The sequence below is a fragment of the Fulmarus glacialis genome, unplaced genomic scaffold (genome assembly GCF_000690835.1).
Source record: "Fulmarus glacialis isolate BGI_N327 unplaced genomic scaffold, ASM69083v1 scaffold16815, whole genome shotgun sequence".
Taxonomy (NCBI): Eukaryota; Metazoa; Chordata; class Aves; order Procellariiformes; family Procellariidae; genus Fulmarus; species Fulmarus glacialis.
Window position 1 is genome coordinate 32,635 of NW_009213803.1, and position 26,842 is coordinate 59,476.

At 42.2% G+C, this 26,842-nt stretch overlaps 1 protein-coding gene across 1 annotated transcript; it reads left to right on the forward strand.

Moving 5' to 3' along the window:
* The first annotated feature begins 300 nt into the window (after positions 1-300).
* On the forward strand, positions 301-10,959 carry TECTB (tectorin beta). The gene is made up of 11 exons (XM_009578330.1): positions 301-365; positions 1,259-1,347; positions 3,215-3,405; positions 3,818-3,960; positions 4,042-4,114; positions 6,633-6,736; positions 6,816-6,899; positions 7,099-7,261; positions 9,227-9,296; positions 10,243-10,275; positions 10,758-10,959. Exons 2-11 carry the CDS (start codon positions 1,272-1,274, stop codon positions 10,808-10,810), a joined length of 990 nt encoding a protein of 329 aa, XP_009576625.1. The 5' UTR covers positions 301-365; positions 1,259-1,271; the 3' UTR covers positions 10,811-10,959.
* Positions 10,960-26,842: the final 15,883 nt, after the last annotated feature.

Below are 26,842 nucleotides of genomic sequence, written 5' to 3' on the forward strand. Positions count from 1 at the left end.
AATTAACTTGTAAAACAAAAATTTTATGCCAGTTATATGCCTTCAGCAGGTTTCTGTTCAATTATTTTCAAGATCTGTAAAAAGCCACCATAGAAAGGCTTTTAAAAAATCAAATAGCAGCAATACAGTCCCATCTAGGGGAAAAGAACTGCTTTTCTAAACTCTTTTTTTTCCTCCCACACTGGACAATACTGGCGGGTTGAGATTTAACCAGAGATGGGCTCCTTTTACAAGATTGCTTATATAAAGCGAAGATAACACCAGCTGGGTTCATTTGAAAGAGGACATCTTGGGAAGAGCCGACAGCGCAGCTATTGGAATAAGACTGGAATGAAAATCTGAAATACTTAGCCTCTTCCTGTCTCGTAGGTATTATACTTAATTTCTTGTAGAATGCATAGGATTATAATTAGAAGGAATTGTCACTGAAATATACTGTATGAGCCTTTTACAAAGATATATTTTTGAACAGAGGCTGAGTGAAATTGTTGAAATTGATTTTTTTTGTTGGAAATACTTAATCAGGAAGATTTTTTTTCTTTACCTAAATGATATTTGTTACTTCTGACAGTCTGCTCAGTGATATGTATATCAGTGCAGACACTGAAGAGTGTCTACAAAAGGAAAATATGAGAACTCCAGTCCCAATCCCACAGGCTGTACATGCTCCTCCCTGTGGGAAACAGCTTGCAGGTTTGAGGCCTGAAGTGGAAATGTAAATTACTGCTATGTATACCTTCCTGAAAACTCATGATTTAGCAGCAAAGGAGAAAATGCATAATTTACCGAACCTGAGCTTCATGAAGTTAAGATTATATACATCAGGATAGCCATGAACACAGAGAATAGTTTCAGCATTAAATTTATAAGCACAAAAGGTGTGTTATTACATCGTATTTCTTCTAGCAATTTCTATTCTCTCTTTTTGCAGATCCCATTGTTTCAGTTTCATTTGGTTATACTAACACTTTAGGTTTAGACTCTCTACAAGAACAAAGAAAACCTAGAATAATTCAAAGCCACCACTAAACTGAAATAGTAAAATTGTCACAACAGTGACCCAGCGATAATAATGGTCTTGGAAATATTTATCCTGTAGATGCAATTAAGTTGGGCAACAGAATATCAGTAATGCTATTTGTTTCTCTCTGCAAGAAGAACATGTTTAACAGTAGCTATAGCTTTAGGTCTGCAGCCAATGCATTTTTTTATTTCCAATTTTAAAGACAATTTCAGCTTTTATTCCCTGTATCCTCAGATCATTTCAAGAAATGGTGACTCTTATTATTTATCTGCTGGTCATCTTGGCTCAAGCTCTTGCGGGGCCTTGCAATCCAAATAAAGCAGGTAAAATAACTTAAGTCTCCTATGATCTTCTCTTGTAATTAAGCTGCCAAAGGGTTTTTTTCTATTTAAAAGTGGAAAGGTTTTTCTTCAGAAGGTTAAACTGTGGATTCTGGAGAGCTAATCCTTACATTTCTTTTATTGATCTGCTTTCAGCTAGCACAGTAAAGCAAGCACCACTAAAGTCCTAGCGCCACAGAGAATGAGGCATATGCTTAACTCTGTACAATAATCATAGTGCAATAAAGTTAAACACAAGCAGAATTCAGGCATAAAATGGCAAAGAAAACAACAACAATTAGAAATTATCCGCAATGGCACAGGCTAGATGCAGCAGATCTTTGCTGCCCAAGCTTGGCTTTAGTCCCGCTGATGGCAATCAGATGACTAGCGGTGAATGAATGTGCTGGGCTGAACTCCTGAACCACACTGCTATATTAAACAAGAAAAAACAAAAATCATTGACGCTAAGGCCCTAATTGCAGACTGATTTCTGCCTAGAAACTCAAATGATCTGGTGCCAGACAGGCCTGTAATGTAGAATTCACTACAATTAAGAAATGTGCTTTAGAACTGTGTTGGAATATGCCTCAATATAGAAGTGTTTGCTTGGTATGTGCGTGACTGGTGTCAGACTACTGCCAGTGATTTCATGGTATGTCTTAAGTATTTGGTCCTCTAGCCATTTATTTCAGTACCTTCATTTGCACAAACAGTTTCTCTGAACTGCAGGAATTTTCATAGCTGTAAAGTTGCCAGAGTTACAAATCTGACCATCGACACAAGTAGAATCAGCCTGCGCGTGCTGAAGGTTTGTTGTCCAGACAGGAGCGAGTTGTTAAGGTCCCTATTTGACTTTCCCTGAGTATTCCCTAACCTTCTGCAGACATGGAAAGGCTGCAAAATCAGGCTTTTGTCATAAAAATGATAAAATGAGAGTGTCAAGGGCTTTAAAAGAAATAATTGAATAATTCCAGGTAGGGTGTCTTTTTTCTGACTGTAGTAATTGCAAGTCTTTCTCAATTTTCAGGTCACTAATGGTTAGTCAATATTTGCCCTTCAAATTCCCATCAGACATTCAAATTCGCACTGCCTGATTCTCTTTGAAAAATGTCCAATTCTGCTATCATGAAGCAATCAGTCTGTAAGTTATGATGTTCAATATTCGTGGTTGTATTAGCAATCACCACATTTGGAAACATATTGCACTGCTATTAACCATCGCTGTTAACAGGGCTAGGATTTTGTTTCATTTACTATCGCTATTAACAGGGCTAGGATTTTTGTTCATTTATTATTGCCATTAACAGTGCTAGGCTTTTAAGTTCATTTTGAGATCTCAGCTTTTAACTTGAGAATTCTAAAAATTCAGTTTGCGCTGGCACTGCAATGCCAGTGCAAGGAAAGAAAGGGCAGAATATGTATCGTGGCCTAGATCTAACACCGCTACAAAAAGGTGCACATCTACTGAAGCCTAACAAAAAACTTCACTCATATTATTTTTACAGAGTCAGTGGTGTTACAGAAGCCAGCTCTGCAGCATAAGCTGACAGATTTCAGTGCAGCAATTTTTCACTTCAGGTTTCTCAGCAGTGTCTCTGCTCCTCAATCAGCTATTCCAGAAAAATAAAAAATTTACATGAAGTTCTGCATTGATTAGAAGGCAAAGGCCAAACTCTTCCAAAGAGGACTGAATTTAACAACACAAAGGTCAGTTTTGTGTAGCAAAAGCTGCTCACGTTAGGGGGCCTTCCAGCACGCACCCCTGCTCACAGAAATGTAATCCCAATGGAAAGTAGGTGTGCAGACCCACCTCTTTGAAAGAAAAACACCACTGAATATCACTCTAGGTATATTATTTCCCTTTCAGATGTAATTCTGGTATACTGCTATCCTAAAACCATCATTACCAAAATTCCGGAATGTCCTTACGGATGGGAGGTTAATCAGCTGGCACTTGGAGGCATTTGCTACAATGGGATCCACGATTCGGGATATTACCAATTCACAATCCCAGACCTGTCACCTAAAAACAAATCATATTGTGGGACGCAGTCAGAGGTAAGACTATCAAGGTCAACATTTCTGAGATGGACTCAGAAATTGGCTAGACTCACTTGAGAGAGTCCCGTTTGCTTCAGCTTGGAGTGGGCTTTAACACTGATGGAAAGAGGAGGCAAACTCCAGTATCAGGGAGAAGGAAGAATCAAATAGTCGTGCTTTGCATCTACAAGCAAAATACTCACGGGCTTAGTGATATTAATCTGTGTGTTAGTTGCTCATTTGCACCTGTATTACACATATACACAGTAAGGCATATATATAGGCAGCACGGCATATGAAGAGCTACAAAACCATGTTTCCTTGGGGATGGTGTTTTGTCACCAGATAGAGTCTTCGTGTTTCAAAGTACGAAGTTGTTCTTGATGCCTCAAACACTCAGTACTGCCTACATTTCTCTCGCCATCCACAGTTTAAGAACCCCGTTTATCACTTCTACAACTCCATCGTCTCCAATGACTCCTCGGTAATTGTGAAGAGCCAGCCTGTGAATTACTCATTCACCTGCACATACAATGCCAACTACCTGGTGAACCAGGCTGCCTTTGACCAAAGGTATGTCCTCTTCTGGCAGTGCGCCTCACCCCGTTTTCAGCACCACGTCTCACTCATACAGAAACTTTGTTATGTCCCCAGGGTGGCCACCGTCCATGTGAAGAATGGAAGCTCCGGCTCATTTGAAAGTCAGTTGTCCCTCAACTTCTACTCTGTAAGAGCTCTTTGCCACCCAGCTTTTCGCCTTCACCTTCCACAGGCTTCAGCCTAAGAGCTGCAAAAAAGGGCTGCTGCTCCTGACTTTCATGTGTCGTGGAGCACATTATTAGCCTGGAAGAGATAATTACAGTGGGGTTTGCAGGGGTCCTTGTTTCTGCTGATTAACAGGGATATACTTAAACGGGACAGAGCAGACACAGGCCAACTGTTCTTTTAATCCCTCCAAATCAGGCAGATTCTTCTGCTAAGAGGTGCATTTCTAACATGCTGACAGGTTTTATAAGAAAAAGCAAAACTTGTTTGTAGTCCCACTCAAAGAGCAGCATGCATCTGCAGGCCCCACTGCTATGACAGTCTCCATAGATAGAGCAAAGCTCCATGCATTTCTCTTGCATTTTGCTTCCTGGTCCTCTCACCCGACAGATATTTTGAGTTCCCCAGAGATCTTTAGGTCATGCTGGAATTTTGTTTCCAACAAAATATCATCCCTGTATACCAGGCCAATCTTCTGAAATGTCCCTCTCCTCCCCACGGCTCCACTGTGCTGCTGGAGCAGCCAGCTCCTGATCCTGGAGTCTTTTTTCCACCAAAGCACAGTCAAAAGCAGCAAAGCCGCCTCTCTGTTTTAGCAGAGCTAGAAAAACTACAACTAATAACATACTGTGTTAAATTTATAGGCCATGTAGAGGGAGTATTTAGCACGAGGTGGACTGATGGAAATCTCTCCCCCCACACCCTGCATTTTGGGCACCAACTATCACTAAACATTTTGGCAGCTATATGAAAACCCACGTCGTCTTTTTTTCTGACATACGGCACACTGGTAGTATACACTGGCAAGGCCCCAGGAGGTACCGCACTGCTCCTGTCAACTCCTGACAGAATGGCTGCAAAAACAAATGATGGACAGTGAGCAATGGATCTCTGGTACTTTTTTTTTTTTCTTTTTTCCAAATGACTGTTTTGTTCTAATGGCCATGGGGCTCCCAGGAGTCAAGGAGGGAGCCCCTGAACTGGTACTAATATATTTTCCCACTGAGCACAAGTACAAAACAAGCTCAGAAAGCTAATAAACCATTCCTTTGTTGTTTTGTTCACATTTTCACTGGGGAGGAAAGGTTAATTTCAATGAAATGTTCAGTTTTTTCCCCTGGCAAAATGGAAATGAAAGATTTATTTTGCCTTGCTATTCATCTCTGCTGCTGCCTGACGCAGCCCTCTGCCTCCGGTGGGCCATACTTCCCAGTGCTTCACGTGCCCATTTCCTCATTCAGAAGCAGCGCCCGAGCCCCAGTGTGACCCAGCAGGAACACGTCAGTCCCACCTGCCCTTTAGCCTGTGACACACCAAAGGACTGGGATGCAGCATGAGGGGCTGGAGCCTGAATGGAAATCAGACCTTCAACACTGAAACCTGTTGTGAAGAAAAGCAAGATAGTACCCTAAAACAGTGTAGAGCAATAGAGTTTGGAAAAAGAAGCACTATACCAGGTTCAACTCATTTTAGCACAAGGACTGATAAGAGTTGTGTGACAGTACTTCTGCAAGTTGTCTCCTTTGGGAGAAATCTTTGGCTAAATAAGAATTTCGCAGGGCCCTTAACTGCCATGGATCACTAATCTAAACACAGCCTTGAGCCTTAACTTCAGTGCATCCAATCTATCAGATGTTGCAGTGGGAATACCGTAGTGCCTCACAGCCACCTTGCTGTGTAGGCGAGGAAAGGTACATAAGAAAATCAGTACCAGGGAACTGAGCAAGCACATCAGGGAAAGGTAGTCCAACAGCTCCAGAACTACTATGTAGATTTAACTAAGTAAACCCATGCTATGTCTAAACATGTTACTCTTTATATAGTTCTGGTGCCAGCTTCGTTATGATCTTATGCAATAAAAAGCAGCGGGATTTAAGGTAGGTACTTCAGTGTATTTGTAACCAAACTTTTCCACCTGAGCACCACACACTGCACTACTTTGAGCAGGCTGGCTTTTTAGTGGATGAATGACTATAGCTGGCAGAGCTTTTTCTGCACACTCATGCCCCCTCAGCTCTCACCATGCTGGCCACCACAACTATAAATCATGGAGTGCTGAACCTTTGCATTTAGGCACGTGATTTCTGCTTGTCTTCATTCCTTTTCCCCTACACGTGGCCATCTCCCATACAGTCATCTCCAGTCTCTCACTCCCACCAGCTTCCCCCACCACCTCTGGTGTACCAGAAGCAGCAGCAAGCTTGCTTCCCACCCATGCTGGGATATAACACGTACCACAACCCAAATACTATCAAATTCTGTCACTTATTATCATTATAAGCCAAACATTAACAAGAAGATTTTTAAACACCGTCTTGGGCTTGCAATAGTCCTACTACTAGGTGTAGAGTTTGGAGCTTGCAGGTAGTAAGAACCCAGATTTTTGGAGTCCATCTCTCCAGAGCGGTCTGAAGTTGCCATATGCCTTTGGTTTGCATGTTACTAGTAACATATGATGTCTTTCTCTTTGTTTTTCAAAGAATGCCAAGTTTTCAAGTATAAAAGAAGCCCCTTTCATCGTTGAAACATCAGAAATTGGTTCTGACATATTTGCTGGAGTGGAAGCTAAGGGCTTAAGTGAGAGGTAGGCAAGGGAAGGAGTAATAATTAATAAACTGGCAATAAGGACATTCCTTGCTAATTTGGGGGTTGTATCTCCCCAGGTTCAAAGTTGTTCTCAACAACTGCTGGGCAACTCCCTCCTCGGAGTATTTCTACCAGATCCACTGGCCTCTGATCAGCAAGGGGTAGGTGCTGGTGGTACACAGGGGAGCACCTCTGCCCAGCCCAGCCCCGAGGATGACAGAAAGTCGGGGGCTGGGGGATGAGGGGCCAAAAGAGAGGCTGGCCCACAGCAGGGGAAATGCATCCATCAGACTGCAACCTCAGGAGACATTTCACTGAAACCGTGTAGGCTCTGACACTGCTTCTCCATGCTCAACACAGGTGTGCCACGGACAACTCCATCCTTGTGCATGAGAATGGGAAAACGAGCCGGGCGACGTTCCAGTTCAATGCTTTCCGCTTCCGTAACATCCCCAAGCTGTCCAAGGTTTGGCTGCACTGCGAGACGCATGTCTGCGACAGCGAGAAGTTCTCCTGCCCGGTGGTAAGGCCTCCCTCCCAGAGAAACACGCGGTGCTAAATTTAGACAGAGGATGTCGAGACCTTCCTAAGGGCACGTTGGGTGCAGAGCCAGTGCCAGAGCTTTCAGCAGATGGAGCCACTGCCATGTACGAACCTGAGTGGCCGACCCCTGTCATGCCACAGGCACTGTATGCAACATTGGGCAACTTGTTTAAATGTATTGAGAAATAACATAGCACTTTAAAAACTCAGTTCTTATCAATATCCAGACTACAGTCCTGTCTGACAAACAGCTACAGTTAAACACAAGCATGGAAAAAAGGAGAAAGTAGAGCTTTTTCCATTTTACCAAATATCTCGGTGCTAAGGGCACCCTGGGGGCACCGGGAGAACCTGGCTAAAAGCTCACCGCTAGTCAAACGAAACCCCCAGTCCCCCTTCCCAGGGAAAGTCCTCTCTGTTATCCTGCAGTGCTGCAATAAGTTACTGCTCTTGCAGCCATCCTATTCTGCATGAAATACATAAATTGTCACTGGAGCAGGAACTGAGGTCAAAGAGTAGGTTCCTGTGACCTTAGGTGGGAATGAGGTGAGGGTGCTATACGGGCACGTTACTTAGCATGGGGAGGTGCGCGCTGCTTGCACCAACTGATGCAAGGGCGAGGGTTACTAAAATGTCTTTTTTTAAAGACTTCTCTCTCCCTCCTTCACTAAGTCAAAGCTTCGCTTTCTTTCTCTCATGCAATGAATGTATCATTGCTATAAAATGAAGTCAAATTTTATTTAACCTGAAATGAATGCCCAAAATACTCCTTGACTGACATGCTGTCGTTTCAGCAACAAATATTTCTTGCTGAAGAGAAAGCATCACTCCTGGTGAAACCAGTTTTTCTTTCTAAACCCTTTCTCAGTCCAGGAGCCACATTAAGATAGCAGTTTATTACCCAGCCTCAGCGCTAAGCAGGGGGCACTGATTTGTACAAAACTTGCAGGTTTGACAAAAATGCATTGTCAGAAATTCTAAGTTTCAAAGGCAAAAGAAAAAACTCTGGGCTTAGATTTTGTTATTTGTTTTTAAAGATTTCTTCCATTTTTTATCCAGCCACAGACCAGGGTTAAAAGAAAACACAAAACCAGTACTCTGTATCTGTCTTTCTGACAGTATTGCCAAACGTCTATATCATCCTTCCAGGCACAGGGTGGAATTCCCTCCTCACCTTCCAGCGTAGAATAATTGCTCGATCAGGCTAACATCCCTCGAGTCCACTTCCAACCCAAAAATGCAGCTGGTGATCTGTGGCAATTGAGGTTGAACCAAGCTGGGGGTCTATGCTCACAAGCAACTCATAACCAGAACTACCACACGCTGAGTTTGTAAAAAAAAAAAAAATGCCCACAGCTGGGGATCTGCAAAGGTCAAGGGATGGACGAGGACCTTTAATCTGTAGAGCACTGCCTCCAATACAGACCTTGTCAGCTGTGACAGGCATCATTAGTGCTGGACATGAGATGATCTATATGGAAGGGATTTGCTGCTTCCTGTTTCTACCCAATGGGCAACAATTATAATTAGCAATAAACAACAACAGAAGCCTTCACAGAGGTCACGGGTTAAATAGATGGTGCTCAGCTTCCCTCTTCCTTCTTGACAGGAGTTTTGTTTAGGGCAGGGTGGAAAGAGCAGCCCAGGAGGACCTGTGATTAGCAAGCAGACACCCATCTGGGCTCCTGCCATCTCACAACTGACAAAAGCACTTACACTGACCGTCACTGTAAAGGCTGTGGCACACCAAAATCCTCAGAAAATGCACTGTAAAGACACTCCTTAAACTTCTCCTGCACCAAAAAAATCCAATAATCCCTAGAAAATATGCAGCAATACTGACAGAGATTTAATTTCCTTGGTTGGAAACATGAGAATTGGGTTTGGATTTTTTTATTATTTTTAATTTTTTTGGTATATCTGGCTTTCTCTCTGATCTCTTGAGACATGCGACAAACGAAAACAGCGCATGGAACAAACCGGAGGTGTTTTAGTGGCGGAGATCGCTGTACGCAGTAAGTGACTGGGTTTCTGGGGAGTTTCTCCCTTTGGGAAGCAATGAAATTGGGAGGCACCTGCGGCTCGTAGCATAGGAGCGGGCAGAGGGAGGCGAAGCCCTCTGCCAGGGCCCTTTCCCCCACGGCAGCAGGAGTCTTGAACAGAAGTTGGTTCCCTCCAGGCTTGGGGCTCTGGCAGAGGAGCTCAGTAAAACTCTCCTCATTTACAAAGTGAGTAAAGGCACCCATTTGGCATTAATGATAAACGGCCAAACCACTTACACACCGCGTTACCAGTGTAAACTCTGCTCACCTGCATTTGACCTCAGCAACAGCCCAGACAAGCTCTGATAGATTGCACATGAATGGGAGAGAGGTCAGGCTTAGGAGCAGCAGGAAAGCTTTTCTTTACACTGTGGGTTGGTACTTCAGCATACCCATAACTCTGGTACGTTAACCCTTCGTGCCTCTCCCTCCCGATACACAAATGGAGCTGCCATCAGGTTTCCCCATTAGAAAACAAAGCCTGTTTCCTCTAACTGCTGCCTCCCAGAAGCACCAGGAATCTCTCCCTGAGCTGGTTTAATTCTGCCGATCCAGCGCATCTTTTGAAACAGGTCCTTGGAACAAGGTATGCCTAAATCATGTTTTCACTAAAGCCCTTTATACTAGTTTATCAACTACATCCACACCAACCTGAAAACTAATTTAAAATTACAAATACACGTAGAGCAGAATTATTACAATTCAGTATGTTGCACCAGTAAAACCCCGTCAATTTTAGAAGATAAAAGAACTGAGGAGCCTTTTATAACTTCAGACAGTAAAGCCAAGAGGAAGAAATGTCCAGAATTTCAAAATGTGGCAAATGTTATCTGTTCTGCTTTTACAAAGCACGCTGGTGCACTTTGCCCTATTTTAAACATGCCATCCCAATGTTATCTTTTCCTCTTATTTTATACAGGCAAAGGTTTATCCAGATTTTACACACTCTCAGGTAAATAGCAAAGTATGACAATGAAAATATCAATCCCAAATATGGATTTTGAGTGACTCTGTCAACATAAAACCCATAGCTCAAAGAAAGAGCTGAAAAATCTAGTCAATTTGACAGAAAATAAATATTTCAAAATCAAATTTTATTTCTCAGTGTACATACTTTTTTCCCCTCTTTTTGGCGCATCCCTCACTTTGGACAATAAAATCATACCAATAACTTCCAATATTGAACATTACTTTCTCTTATGTTCACACCCTCTTCCCAAAAAGGAACAAGCATGTTTCACTGGGTTAATAGAGATGTCTGAAAGCATTTCTATTTGGAGAGGGTTTGAAAAAGGCCTTTCAAAGCCTATTTGTTAAAACTGGCTACGGTGACAGAGCCACAGGGGCATGCAGTTGCATTGATGGAGGTGGGAAGAGAACGTGAAAGGCAGCTGACAGGGAAGTACTCACATTTAGTCTGTGTTTCTCTTGCAGATATCATCTTCCACCTACTCTTTGTGATTGGATTTTGTGCTGTTTTATTATAAAACACAGCCCTGCTGTGTTTCTTAACTTTTCTCAATCCTGTTTGGACCTGGACTTCTTTACTGAAGATGTTTATTTTACAGAGGCAAAATCAAAGTCACAAAAAATCCTTGTGCACCATTTTACCAGTCAAATAAAACATTCCATGAGCTTTGTGCCTCAAATACTGGAGAATCCCAAAGCAGATTTGCCTCTGCCCAGTGTCTCCAGGCATTTTAAAGTAGTAAAAACCCAAGGGTTACATATTCTACCTATGCCTCCTTTTAAAGAGTTGTGATGCCAACAGAACTTGTTTTTATAAGGAACATAGGGATATGCAAACTCAGCATTCTTCAATGACAAATTTACCTTCAGGGTGCCCCTTCCCTGTCAATCTCAGTGTGGTACCAAACTCCCCTCCAGGCCTGGTCTTGCAAGGTCCTAGCTTGATCTGTGAAGCCTTTGAACAAGATGAAAACTAACCTAACATGGCAAGGATCAGAGAAAAGGATGCTTTTTATGTAGCAATAGTTAGAAGGTCCGCAGAATTACCTGTCATTTCTTTCCTGCTTCTCAGCATTGGCAGTATCGATTGGTTGGGTTAAGTAGAGTACGACACATGCTGCAGTAGGTACAGTACTGTTAGGAGTAGGATGTCTTGCTCAGTGCTGGATAGCTGCATGGTGTGGATGCAAATTAAGCACATCTGAGGTTGGAAAACAAGCTGTAATGAGCTTTACACTTCCTTGAAGACATAGCTGGTGTCAGATACAACAGGGTCCAGGTGCTACCTCTGCACCTGAGTAACAACAGCTCTTAAACAGCAAGAAGCAATCACTAGAAAAGGAAACCATGATTTCTAAAGAGCAGGAAATGCCAGGACATGAAACAATTTCCCAGCAAGAAATGATGGTAGGTTCCTTACTTCCAGTAATTACTAGAACAATATTGAACAAAACTCTTGAAAGTGTAAGAAACATTTCTAGGTCTTTTCCATATAACTTCCAGCTCCTAAATGTGAAAGAGAGAAGAATGACTACAGCTGTTACACTTCCTATTAACGATATAGTGGGTGTACCTGTGTCTGCACATACTGCAGCACAAGCACATTATAGATTCTTTGCTATTGTTTGTAGAGAGGAAACCTCCTGAATAATTCTATTAAATTAAGGATTTTAAACTCCCTATTCTTTTTGAAACCTCATTGTTATGAAGATAATGCATAACTAGAACATGCATACATTACAGCCACAGTTTTCAAATACACACAGATCCCCCTTACCATGGACTCTATTTGCTCCTCTAGGTGTAATCTCAGTCCATATATATTTATAAGCAACTGAGAAAAAGAAAACTGTTTAGAAGCTGAAATTATAGCAGATGGCATCCACCCTGACGGGCTGCAGAACGGTCCGTTGGGATGGCGTGCATTTAGCCATTACGTACAACAGAGGGCACTCTCTTGACAGAATTGTCTGATTTAGACCGGAGTTAGAAGATCTGTCACTTCGAAGTATTTCTTAGGGGTACAAGTTTCTAAAGCAGAGCAGAGCTATTCAATGTTTTGGGCACCACAGGACATTTTGATCAGAGATAATGACCCTGCAGGTTTTTCTCCCCCGTTTGCTGCTTTGCCTCCCTTTCCCCTTCCCTCCTCCCACTTACACCCCAAGTTTCAACACCTGCCAAGTGGCTTTACCTCTTCAAATTCTTGTCCTTGCCAAATGAGATTAACACACCGGCTTCTTCTCCAAAGCCTGTTTCTTTTGCCTTGCCTTTGCAACAGTCACTGCTCTCCTACATGGCTATTTTGTGCAGAAAGCCTTGAACTGAGTTTCCTTGGCAGGTTGATTAATTTTCTTCTTGATTATGCAGTAAGTGTTGCTTTGGAACAAACCTTGCAGGATTGCAGCAGCTGTGAAGTGTGCCTGCGAATTCCCAGGCCACCTCCCTGCCCCACCGTGGGATGGAGCCTCTGGGCATACATATCTCCCGTATGTGTTACTCTGCTGAGTGGGGCTCATGCAGCCAGAGCTGTGGCTGCAGGATGGGCAAAGCCCTATTACCAGTCCAAGTCTGGATCACTATCTCCCTACAGTCCAGAAATGGTTTATTGCTAAAAACAAACAAACAAAACGCAACTGAAAAACAGCTCCCAGAGGTGACTGTGAAAAGGTCTATCTGCCAGAGAAGGCAGCAACATATGAACAGGTTTCAGCTCCAGAAGTACTGTTCCTTAAGAAAGCACAGGTTGTCCATCCTAAATAGCTTACATAAAAAATATGGACTATAATTCACCTTCATTTTTCCTAACCTGCATATGGCTTATCACTATGTATTCTACTAAACGCTATTTATGTTGCCAGTATCAGAAAAAGTAGTGATTGCGAAAGATTTTAGCACAAGCTGAAGCTTGATAGACTTCATCATTTCAGATACACTGTAATGATGGATCTTTTTCAGCTGGCGGGACATGGAGATGCTTGCCTTGATCTCTGCATCTGAAAGTCCAACTCAAGGCTGGTCATGGAAACATAGGGAAAGGAAGGTTAGTTACAGGGGACGCAGAGAATCTGTTTAGAACCCAACATCTTTTTTCCCAAAGACTACAGTTTGGTTTTGTCCCAGTTCTTCCTCCCATTGGGATGAACTCTAATGAGGAATGAGTTTTTACATGCTTTCCTTCTCACAGTTTGGCACTGCAATGCTGAAGCACGAGGCCACGGAGGTCATGGCAAGAAGTAGGGGAGAAATGAACACACACATTGTGTCAAGATGCTAACAACACAGGTTGCAGCACAATATCACTAGTACAGTGACACACATTTACACAATATTTTGTTCACTAAATATAGGTCACTTCTCACTTGCAAATGGTAAACACCATTAACCTGGGTGGCCTTTGTTTGACAGTCACTGCAGATGCAAATAACGATTAAGAAGGTCCAACAGAAATTGCCAACAAAGAGTGAGTCAGATCTAACACAAAATCCTCAGAAGTACAAACCAGCAAGCGTGCCACCTATCCACTGGGATTCCTGCCAACCCAGGTCCAATAGTGAAAAAGAAGGAGCAGGCTCTGAGACTGTCAAGTCAGAATTAATTCCAGTCAAGCATTATGCCTTATATCCTGTGCTGGGATTCCACAATTTCAAATCCAAACTTGAGAACAAATCCTCAGTAGCTGGTTATCAGAGGACATGCAACTGATTCTGCTGCAGAGATGCCAGACTAGGTCTGACCTGATATGCCCAGCTAGTGCATCCCCGGCTAGCTCAGCCCTGAAAGGAGTGAAGCCACATCAGGGCTGCAAGCCTTTCTGCAGGGGGATCTCAACGCAGTAGCACATGGAGGTAAACATTGCATACGCTGCCAGAATTGGCAATATATTACACATATATAAACACAGGCAACGTCTCAGATCCAGATGGCATGTATAGAAATTCCGCATCTTAATCCTAATTTAAACACCAACTTCATCTCTTTATTCTGTAAATCCATGACATTTTGTTTAAATCCATGACATTTTGTTTAAATTTGTTTTAAAGGAAAAACCCTACTTGTCTCAGAATAGTACCATAAGAGCCATGACTCGATACATAGAAAACACATCATAGAAGTACATAGCCTGTATTAAGAGTGAACCTCCTCACTCCATTCTGAAGATCAAATCTTTTCAAGTTATCTCCATCCAAAGGGCAGCTGTCACTCACAGATGCAGAGGAAAAAATAGCTATTGATTGATTGGACCCCACAGCCCTTTCATGTAGCGTATCACTGTGGCCCTGCAAAGGTCAAGTCCAGTGGCTTCAGAGAAATAAATAATAATTCTTGCAGCCAGGCAGTCAGGCAAGGAGACTAGTATCCTGAGCTCTGTCAGAAGCTGTGTTGCACCCTGAAGCATAGAGATCAGCCTGCTTTCCAATACGTTTTTCTTTACTTTGTTGTTACAAGGAAAACCTAGTACTCACCTAATGTCTTACCCTGCTCTTCAAAAGCAATTACATTAGACATGTTCCAGTTCTAAATTCTAAGTGTTGTTAAATTCCCCCATATGAAGGCCACCTGCAATGCAAACGGCTACTCTGTGGTGCAACCAGTCTCCAGCCTTCCCAGATTGCTTCCCATCTTGAGCAGCCTGTGTCTCCTCTCCTGCTAAATTTTCTCTTCATGTGGTTTCATCCACACTAACACCCTCCTCCCACAAATTGGCTCTCTCTGGGCATTTACACTCTGTGACACAAAGCATCACTGGAAGGGATCCTACCCTGTTGCAAGACAGTCTGCTTTTCTGCTTACACTCACCTCTAATTGGAAAATAATACCAGCGTTTTTCTTCTGGGAGCAAACACAGCAACATATGTCAACACGCCTAGGACACAGACATTCAGGATGTATATCATACTGACTTTCTTTTAAAAAGACAATGAAGCCACAATAGGTAGCACAGACTTGTCAGTAACATGGCCCTGAAATATGTTTTGAGAAGATCTTGCAGGTTTAAATTGCATTCTGCTTTTCCATAAGCACATTCAGCAGCGTGCAAATGATGCAGTACTGCCTGATGGGAAGTGGGGCATGTAGCTCCTATTCCCTGGTGAGCACTAAAGCTGAGGTCCAACGCTAAAGCTGAGGTCTTATCACTGTGAAATGTTTGCACAGCACTATAAATTTACACGGTGATTAATAAGCCCTGATAAGAGCATTCTGAGTACTTCTCGTTGTCTTCATGCCCAGCATTTCTGTGCTAGCACCTTTTGGTGAATACCTCAATGTATTCTAAACAGTAACTGATTAATCTGGAAGATTTAATCTTCCCTTCCCTACAAACTGAGAAAAACTGAGGCAGAAAGAATGACATGAGCAGGTCGCGGCAGCGGGGCACGTCAGGTTGGTACTTATTCTAGTAGAGGGGAATGTTACAGGAACAACAGAAATAGTCATCAATGGAAAGTATGTAGCCTGATCTGATATTTCTGAGGATGAATTGTGAATTGAGAAAAGTTACAAATTTTGCATTTATTTTATCTGTATTGGAAAGAGAAATTCCATATATACAGAAAAATCAAGACAACAAATTTAAGGGTTCTGATACACAATTTCTTACCTACCTAGTGACCCACAGTAACAAATCACAAGCACCCATAGCAAACATAAGATAAAACTCAAAGGTTAATCGCCTGGAAGAAAGTTTACACCAACAGGTTTTACCTCACACTTGTGATAGGTGTGCCACCATGCCTCAGTGGGTGGCAATCCTTACCCGCTGATGTACCCGCACCTCCACCCCCAGCTCACAACCAGCCAGACTCGGGCTGTTTACCTGTGGGAAGGCCAATAACGCAGTTTCAGCTTCTCCCTGGCATATGGCCCATCTCGAAAGTAATCACAGCACTCCGGAATTCCACAGACATAATCGCTATTTCTTCAGTGTGGTTGATCCCACTGCAAACGGGTAGGCTGCTAGCCACCATATAAGCATCACCATTGGTTTCTACCTTTAGCAACAAAAAGAGCGCAATTATTCTTATTGCATATGCTTGATGTGGGGTGCAGAGTGCAAATAAATCTGAACCTTCAATCCTGCAGTGACCATTTCCCAAAATGTAAAGAAAAGTGTGTGTGGGGAAACCCAAAAATGTTTTGAAGTTACTGTATTAATGGCCCTTCACTGGATTAAACTGGAATTTTATTCAGTTTTTTTTCCTAGGAGAGATCTTCAACCACTTCACAACTTTCTTTGGCAGATGGGGAAACAGGTTTCCTCCTCACACCCATTAATAGATTATGAAAACGCATTTGCTACTAACCTGCCTACTGAGTTATTCTAGCAGAGGTCCGTCTCCAAGGCCAGCGGAAGAGTCACGACGAAAGCTTTGCTATTCCATGACTATTTGCTCAATAGCCAGAAAGTGCCAAACACCATGTGTTTTAAGGATGTTACAGAAGAGGCTGTACAGGTCACTCAGGAGACTGACCACTTGAAGGGGGATGCTGAGAGAACACAAGTTGCAGCTCCACCAAGCAATGAGCTGCTCTCCCCGGTGAAGCTGGTAAGCAGGAGGAAAAGGGATAATTTCTTTTGTAACCACTGTTTCTTGTTCTCCATTTCCTTCATTTGCCCTGATTTGTTTTGGAAATAGGCAGATGTTACTGAAAGCATTTCCCAAACCTTCACTAGGAATCCAGCAAAGCGATGCATGGAAATCACTGCCCATCATGCTGACCGATATTGCTTCCTATTTCTTTCCCTGCTTCTGATATTCTTTTGCATCCTCCATTGGCTTTTGTTTCTTAATTTCAAGCGTGTTAGAGCAACACTTTGGTTAGCAACACATTTGTACAGAGTGTCAGTCAAAAAACCCAGGCAACATTGATGACAAGAGCTCACCTATCTTCCTTTTCCCACCAACTGCACCAGTCCCTCCAAACGATCAACATATTTTTCCAGTTTGCTCACCATGTTGTCCAAGATCCTAATGTGCCTACTGGGGCATGTACAACGAGGTCACATTTGTTTGTCACCTGATGCCAAGCAACACAGCATGTAGTGTATAGTTTCAGATTCCAGTCGTTTCCTCCTGGTGGCTGGATTTTACGGCAAGGGAGGGAACGACTTGTCTGTTCCATATTCCAGGCCTTTTCATGAGGTGCCATAGTTCGATCATGCTTGAGTCCTCCTACCACATGTCTCTGCAGAATCTACATACATTGCTAATTATGTAGTCATTTCTCACACCAGTTTAAAGAGGTAGCTTGTTGAGGGAAGAAATAATTTTGAAAGAAAATAATTTTCCCATCTGGCGTAATTTAACACTGGCCTCACTGGAGCAGAATAAAGGTTCACCTAATTCAAAAGCCTCCCTCTGACAGCAACCACCAGCAGCTGCTTACAGAAAGTGCAAGAGCAACAGAACACGTACACAGTGAATCTCAAGAGTCCCCTGTAACAACTGTTGTAACCCACAGCTATCTTGCAAGACACAAAGCTGTAGGCTTGCATCCTGGCCAAATTCTATCACAGATTATTGTATAATAAAATACTGAGATACTGAAAGGAAAAAAAGGCAATTACCTGAGAGAAGGGGTTGCAGGGAGGGGAGATCAGAGGTATCTACTTTTTAGTAAGCACAACGGCAAAGGATAAGGCACTTTTATGTATTTTATCTTTTTAGCTTATTTTGAGGCTTTTTATATTGAGGCAGCAAGATTAATGTGACCTATTTTGCTTCAAGAAAAGACTAGACAAACATTTGAAATGAGTAGGGGGAGTATTGACCACAGATACAGAAAACTAAATAGGAGGCACGCCGTCACCCGTGACCCCTGAAGCAACCACAGCCTGTATTGAAAAAAAAAAAAGCGGACTAGCTTACTATTTGCTTAATTAACATGACATCTGGTTTCAGCTGGATATTAATGTCTTCATTTCCTGCTCTAAACCACCAAACATTGTCATTGTGGGCTGTTCAGCAGCTACTATTTCCGTTCCCTACAACAGCCGCATTTGAGTGGTGAACAAACAACTCCTGCACATTTCACACGGTCTACAAAACACTTTTGATACCTGTCAGGTGAAAGGTACAACCTATTTATGGTAATAAGCCTTTCACAAGTGAGCAAAACTCACCCTTCATGGCTTGCTTCTCTTGACCACTTTTTCACAGGGAAGAAAACTAGTCTCTGCTCTGTATTTTCATCCCAACAAGCTCTTAATGTGGTGATGATCCTTGCATTGCACTTTTCCACACGCACTGGGATGGCTGTAGGGATGAGTCCTTGATTCTGTTGATAATCTCTGAACACAGAAAGCATGATTCATCATGATCGCAGGTCCCCATATGGCTATTCTCATTTTAGTATTACCCGTATTTGATTGCAAATGTGTATAACAAGAAAAGGGATGTGTCCTTCCTATAAAGGGTTTCAGCTCCCCCCTTGGGAAAGCTTCCAGGCTGAGGATTGCATGCCACCAAGAAACCAGTAGGAATTAGTGCCAGAACTCACACAAATAAGAATATCAAATAAGGAGAAATTGTCTTTCAAATATGCAATGGACAAGAAGATATCATGCGAGTGCTTTAGATACACTGGAGAGAAAGAGTGGCCATAGTTGCTGAAACAAATATAAAACTGCCAAGGAATTTTGCTGAGCTGCTTGAAATTTGGGGCATGGTGGAAGCAGGGGGGACTTGGCGGTGTGCATGTGGTTAGTTTTTTTGGTAATAGAGTTTACAATTAGTGATAGGATCTCCATCTAGCATTAGAAATCCAATAAAGGAATTGCTAGTAAGCTTAGGTAATTTCTATAATCTTGCAGAATATTTATCAAAAGGTCAAAATCCATACAAGCCTTCAAAGATGAAAGGTGACATCTTTAGTAAGCAGACAGATACATTACTCTGTCTATGCTCATCTCAGGCATTCCAAGTTTCAATGCAAATACAGTAAATATAGCTCCTTTGTGATGTAAATATGCACTTCCAAAAAGGATTGTATGAAAAGATAGTTCAAAACAAGCAATATAACAATCTGGCAACACTGGCTTCAGAAATCCTTGCTAGCTCTCCTCTCCATCCGTCAAACTTTCCTTCCTGGAGGGGATCCTGTTTCCCACCAGCCAACACAGTATCGTGGTTCTACTATAGCTACATGGTATTGTCCCATCTACCTTCAGACATCTGCCAGTGACTCAGGCCACAGGCTGGTCTTGGTGCTGATGCCTAAATCCAGCCAAGTGGTACCTAAGAAGAGACCCAGACCAAGCTCACAGTCCCAGACATGATTTGGCTCTACAGAAAGAATAAAAAGAACAAGTAGGAAACTCTTCCTAGCATAGGAAGGATAGGAAGGATATAGCAGTGTCAACAGACTGCTGTAGAAGTTTGTCTTAGGAATAGCTTTAAATTTAAAGTCCTTTAGCCTAAGACAGATCAAAAAAGACAGGAGAAAGAAAAATGGAACAGCCGTGAGGAGAGGCTCTAGAAAAAGTGAACCTTACACCCCAACAACCCGAACTGACCACAAGACAAGAGCAAACTGGTTCAGGTAACCACAAGGGAACAATCAGGTTAGACGTTATGTCTGTTCAACGACAGGATGACAATTCTTTTGCCATTGCAGCTTTCTATTTATGGTCAGATATTAAAAGCAACATTATGCTCCAGGGCACTGTAACTCAAGACACAGCATATATCCATGCTCAGGTTTCCATCCCAAGAGTGAAATAAGATCCTCATTCCTTTGTAATTGTCACCTGAAGGTTGGGCATAGTTTATCAAGAGCCTGCCCAGTTGTTGGCATTTCTTAACATCTTACAGTTTATAAAAATACCAGGATTAAGATTTTCTTTTATCAATTATTTCTAGGTACAGGGAAGTGGAGCAAGGCGTTATTGCAGCATAACACGATTAGTGCAGCAGCACATTCTCAGCTTGCTTTGCCGTCATGTAATCTTTGGCAACACTTCAGCACCTCTGCACCACTCTGGCAGCAGAGAGCAACCGTGAAACTGGTTTGATCAGTGCTCGGGACTCTGCGAGGTGTGGTGTTACCTGGGCTCAGCTGGTGCTGCCGCCCTTGGCCTTCCCAGAGAGGGTTTCAGTGGAGGGGCTTAAAACCTCTGAAAATCAGCCTGAAGGATTACCTGGTGATGACTATGGAGCTGGACCTGAGGACATCTTTGACAAGATTGGTGTAATCTCTTGACTAATTTAAACTTGCTCACACATCTACATGCCCTGATTTTCAGGGCTCCTGATTAATCAAGTAGGGTTCAACTTTATTTTGGTGACCAATTCCGGAAGACGCTAACTTTAACTTAAGGCTTAATCCTTCTAAGCCTTAGTTCCCACCTCACACCCCCCAAAAAAAACCCCCTTTTTTTTTTAATGTGACTGTGGATACCACAAACTTCCGTTAGTTAACATTTATAAAAAGTCATTGTCATTTTTGAAAAGAGCAATGCTTTCCTCACTCCCCAAAGTACCTGATAGTTCAGTTCTTGCGACTCTTAAATATACTCACTTGTAACTGAAGTTTGACAATATTCATTATGAAGTCCACAAAGTGGCCCGTCTTTAGGAGGAAAGCCATCTAGCCAGCTGAGGGAAGCAATTTATTTTGTTGGACTGCAAGCAAATGCAGACAGCTATTTAACAATCCATTTCTACTACCTTTTTTCTTTCATTTTTACTTTATTTTACGAATTGCGGGGGGGACACATCAAACTGCTCTGTCATCACAAGTTGTTAAAAATGGAATGTTTTCTTCCCCACAGAAATTTCAGAAAGTGGGAGACAAGCTACAAATAAAAGGAAATTTTTTTTTTTTGGGGGGGGGGAATATATATAAAGACCTGTTAAAATATAGTTCCTTCATGAAAAATCATCTTTATTTGAGTGAAGAATACCAATAGTGGAAATTTTCCAGCCACCTATAAAGTACGTTTTTCTAAAACATGCTCCTCTCTCCCGATTCATCACTGTACACCGAGCCAGCAATCCCTAGGAAGACAAGGCATTTAACACATTAAAGTCGTGGCTGAGAGGAACGTGGTCAGTCTCAGGTTCTCTCTACCTTTGCCACATGTCGAGCTGGACGTTCCCCCATTAGTTTCTCCCATTTTCCTTCTAGAAATTAATCAAAATCTGCAGAGCAAGAGGATTCCAAGCTGCACATTTTACCCTCCTCAGATTGTTCAGGTGCAACAAGAGTAACCTGCTAATTAGAGACACCCAAAGGACTGATACTTTACTGCAAGTTTTTTTTGATAAATAAACATAAACATACGACAGTAACAGCCCTGCTCATGTTGAAACCAGCAGGATCCAAGACTGCCCGGGGCAGAACTACTGCTGAATGAGTTCAGGCTCCGGTTACACCAAAGCCCTTCCACAAGCTATCACACAGACAACAGAGCTGCTTTCATGACTTAGTATCTCAAACACGGTACTTTCCAGGCTGGTGAAGAAGTGGCCATACTTCTTTCTCCATCAAATGCCACCCTCTTGTGATAAAAACCTTGTGGTATCTACTGGGGGTGATATGGAGTTAAAAGGCAAACCAAAAGGTTATTCCGAGAAGTCTTTAAGGTAACCAGGTCATTTTGTCAGAACTGCCTGGATCTGATTTGGAGGTACTCAACCTCATTTAGTGACAGTTAAAACAGTACATTTAGCTACCACCTCAAAATACAGCTATAGCCGGTATGTGCTCACAAGTCCTGCAACCACCCCTCCAGTTACAACCTATGATGGGAAGCAGCCCGTTGGTTAACTCCAATTGTATACAACCAGGAAAATCACCTCATTGAATGCTTACCATACAAACCATACAAACAGATTTTATCGCAGTTTCAGATTTGCAGTAAGTGCTCTTTGATCTCAGACATCCTTCCCATCATTTAACTTCTTTTTTTTCTTTTCTTTTTTTTTTTTTTTTTTTTACAGACATAGCCCCATGATTTAACATTTCCTTTACAGGCATGGCATACAGCAGGACTGCATCATGCAGGTAGGCCAAGTAAGAACATACCTTAACCAACAAACCTAAACCGAAGCACAATAAGAATGCAGCAGTCTTGAGATGCTGCCTGGGTTTGGTATTTGCCAAATCATTTTCAGTTAAAAGTACATTTCATTTTCAATGAATACATTCCAACTTTGTCCCAAATGCAGCTGTGATTCCAGACCATAATAATTAATTGACAATCTATATCTAGAACTAGCTAGTATCATTCTTCAAGTAGGAAGGAACAAAAACATGCCTAGAAATGTCCTATGTCACTCCTACATGGAGTTTGGGACTCCTTAGTCCCTGGGGACTGAAAACCACACACAGGTGCCTCAGATGTGCTTTGGCTGTAAATCTGGGGAAATCACAAACTGGGAAAAGGAGGAGGTTTAATTAGAATATCATATAAGGCAAGTGCTGTAAGCAGAGAGCACAATGTCAAACCTCTTCCTCTGAAGAAAGGGACCTGTGAAAGGGCTGTCCCTTCAAGTCCTTCCTAGCCCTCTTCCAAAAAATCTAAATACTTAGTAGATTCCCCAGGAGAGCCGAGGGTGACCAGGAACACATGCTCGTAGGCTTGGAGAACACTGCTGTTCTCAGTGCATCTCCCGGGAAGATGTCCTGAAAACCAGAAATGATGCCCCTCCTCTGGCATGCAGTTAGTAACTCCGACATTTAATCCAATCAATCCCCTGGAAAAAGGTAGAAATTAAGGTCAGCTCACTGCTGGGCTGTGAGAACTTTAATGCATTAGTTTATTTGTTGATTTTTGCCTATTGACCAACAAGTACGTAATTTAAAACTTAAGTTAGACTTACTGCATTGCTGCTGACCTTAAACTGTTAGACAATAGAGACAAGTTTCCCATTTAGCAGGTCTGTTTAACTTCTAGCATAATTGACTGATATCTGAAGAGCTGCAGATTAAAACAATGATTTCAAGGGTGAGGGGGGAAGTGAGGAAGCACATGCAGTCATTTCCCTTCCAATTTGTCACAGACCAAATAGAGCTACTGATCAGTACTAATATTACGTGAATTGAATTTGTCACCACATAGCAAACACTTATGTACAGAATTTAACCACAGGCGCGTCCCTGGAAAGCCCACTGGGCTGTAATTGAGTAGATAAACGTGTATTGCTTGCTGAATATCAGTTGGCTGATGATCGGTTAAAGTCTTGTGGTGATGGAAAATTAAGCGCTTTGTGGCAGCTGGAAACTGCCACCAATATTTTACCCATTAATAGTCCTGAAAGTAAACTGCCTGGACGTAATACAAGAAAGGACTGCTTTTTATGCAACAGGATTGCCAGCCGCAGGCTTCTCTTTGCTGTACAGAAAAATATCTGAATATTAGATATTTTTTTTTTCCAGAATATCAAACCAAATCTATCAAGTGATAGAAAAATCCCTGTGAAAAGCATTTCCTTGACTGATGGTGGGTAGCAACCTAACCCAGCACAGAAACATCTGCAAACAAGACATCAGTGATAACTACAGACAAAAAGAAACAGTTTCATTCCTCCCCTCATCTTCTCTCTCCTCTTCTTTTGTGGAGGAAAACTCATTTTCCAAAATAAATATTTTACTAAAAAGCTGTAAAATATTTATTAAAACACCTTTTTTTTCCGGCAATGTGTTAAAAGCCCAGAGCTCCACCAATATCTTGGAATTTGGCAGCTTCCAGTTATGCAAGAGAGCATTTTCCCATTTTTTAAAAATGGAAGAGGGTATTTCTCCCTCTTTCAAAACTGTGGGACTTTTCAAGAAAACAAAAAGTCAATTCCCCATTTTTTTCCAAATTTCTGAAAAGATTCGAATTTTCCAATGGGGAAAAGCAACAGTAACAAAAACAAAGTTCACCTCCCCACCACCGCTCAGGGAAAATACCCAGTTTTCATGCCCAGAATTAGTGACAATATCTATCAGAGTCCAGCACCTGAGAGTGCAGGAGCAACTGCTGCCTCCAGAGCTTTCCCAAGGAAGAGACACACATACAGGCTTTATTTCTATTACTCCAATGTCTGGAGAACGCAGGTGGGTGGGGAGACCACCTCATTACAGTGGGCATTAACTAATGCTGATAAGCAGAGATGGTCTGAGCCCCACACAAACAGGTGAGTCATGGAAAAGCCCAGCAGGACCAGTGCAGACTCTGTTCCTGCTCCACTCTGGCAATCAGCAGCCTGGCGGGTACGCACACCTCACCCAACACTCTTCGTAAGCCCAACCCTAGCACTGACCACCTTTCTAACCACAAACGCCACCATTGTGGCAATTAATCAAATGCAGTTTCTGCCTTCTCCTCTTCCACTGATTCATTCTGACCTGGCTCTAAGCAGCCTGCCAGGCGGAGGAGGATAGTTTCCTGCCTCCTTTCTGATCCTTTGCTTTTACATATATTTTCTGACTTGTGTCACTTTTTGTGCGCCGCAGGAAGGATAGAAAGTTACTGTTCTGATTTGCACTGTCCTGTTGAAGTACTGAATGTGCAGTCACGTAATGCCGTGTGTGGGTCTGATTTAGGTCAGAGTTTATTATATTCCTAGTTACACATGTGAAGACTTTTCTCCTCCCCTCCCCCCAGGTAAGAGCAAAATGCTTAATCTACAGTAAGTAGAGCAAAGTCCTCCTCCTGCACAGTTAGGAAGCACCAAGCAAAGGGGAAAGCAGCACATGCTATCAGCACGGTCTTGGGACCAAGTACAGTGCCAGCAAGAAGTCCGTCAAAAGATCATTTATTCATGTATAATTTACCTTGCTAGACTCAATGGCCTGTGCTTGGGCTGTCTATCGCTGCAATATAGAATTACATGTCTTTCTAAGGTAACATGACAGAAGATAATATATCTGTATTTCAAAGATGACACAATAATGAGTTTGGAAACTAAATAAGAGACAGATCATCAGTGATCACAGCTTCTGAAGACCGTGCGCTTGCAAGATGCACACAGCAGATTCCTACAGAGCTTAGATACAGACTGCTATGAAATGGTCCTGAGTACAGACATCCTAATTAGAGATAGTCCAACAACTGCATCAGATATCCATTTAGATTCAGAATTTTGCTCTGTGGAGATAAATTGCGTTTTTAAGCTACTGGTTATTCTGGATGGAGATGCCGTTGTGTCACAGGGTTCAGCACATGGTAATCCTTGCTGAGTGTTCTGACTTGCGCTACGCTACTGGAGTGTATAATGTAATGAAGTCCATAAAACAAATTGCAAAGAGGATGGTTGCAGTATTAGTCACAATAGCAGTTTTCAATATTCTCTAACAGCACGGTACCTGATCTGCATTCTAGCATGGAGAGGAATATTTCCTGTTTATAAAGCCTCACATGCTCTCTGCAAGAGCTAGTAAGAAATATAAAATCATCCTTTAAACAGCTAACAGTAAGGACAGAGTCCACAGAGTTTTGGAAATGTTATAGTCTTTGGCAACCACATATATCCTCAAAAACTGACAGCCTTTGACCGAGTGTTTATTACACACTTGAACATTAACCATAACAAACTTGGATGTATTTCTTTACTGCTAAAAACCAAATACGCGCTAAGGAAACAATCACCACTTGCAACACTATCCCATTTCTATATCCCATACTATAAAAGACAAGCACTGTGCATTACACTCCTTTCTTACCTGGTAAAAAAGGTAAGAAAGGAGTGTAATGCACAGCAGTTTCTTACCTTCCCAGGTAAGAAAGGCTAAGAGTAAAATTCTGATAAAGCCAAGCTGATTTGTACTTGTTTGTGCTCCCTTAATGCACTCCTGCTGACACATTGCAAGAATACCACCAACAAATTCGACAGACAAAGGAAAACTGTATGTAAACTGCAACTTACTTCTAGCAGCAGATACGTACTTGACATTTTCCTGGTGAAGGGTTGCATCTTTTGTGTTGTGTCTGAGCTTAGCAGCAATGGTGACATTGCCTGATCTGCTTTTCCACAGAGGTCCGCAATTCATCTGCTTAATCCTACACAGCAACTTCAGGTGAGCTTCCAAGTAATACGGCAGAGGCCCAACCGGAGGATGTTTATAAAATACTGCTGCTAATCACTGTAGAGGGGACACAGTTTTGACAGAAGTGTCAGAGAAGGACATTGTCTAGCTTTGCTGTCTGATCATACCCAAACACAGGGATATTTCAGTCAGAAGGCCAAAAAAGTACCCTAGAGATGGTGACAAGAAGATGGCCTTTTATTTTGTGTCAGAAAATAGAAGGCAAAGGTTATTCTGCAGTGCAACTCTGAATTGTTCTATAGTCTTCACTAATCACAATTGCTTCTGCTTTTCATGTCATAGATGAGTTTGGCTTTATTGGCCCCCCACAGACTTCCGTTGTTTTCATACTTTATAGTACCATAATCAACTTCCAAGAGAAATCTTAGGCTATTATCTAATACAGTTGCCATACAGCTGAAAAATTATCAAACCTGGCATAAATCACAAAAGCTGTGATTTTGTGTTTTACAGGACAAATTCATACCCAGAGTAAATCCATTGATCCAGGTATTTCCCCAGCTCCTCAGCTA

What these genes read in the sequence shown, in the direction of transcription:
- TECTB (XM_009578330.1), top strand. Translation starts at nt 1,272, where the DNA reads ATGGTGACTCTTATTATTTATCTGCTGGTCATCTTGGCTCAAGCTCTT. An exon ending in CAGGCTGCCTTTGACCAAAG is followed by an intron (nt 3,961 to 4,041) that starts GTATGTCCTCTT and finishes TTATGTCCCCAG; the next exon opens with GGTGGCCACCGTCCATGTGA. An exon ending in TGGCCTCTGATCAGCAAGGG is followed by an intron (nt 6,900 to 7,098) that starts GTAGGTGCTGGT and finishes TGCTCAACACAG; the next exon opens with GTGTGCCACGGACAACTCCA.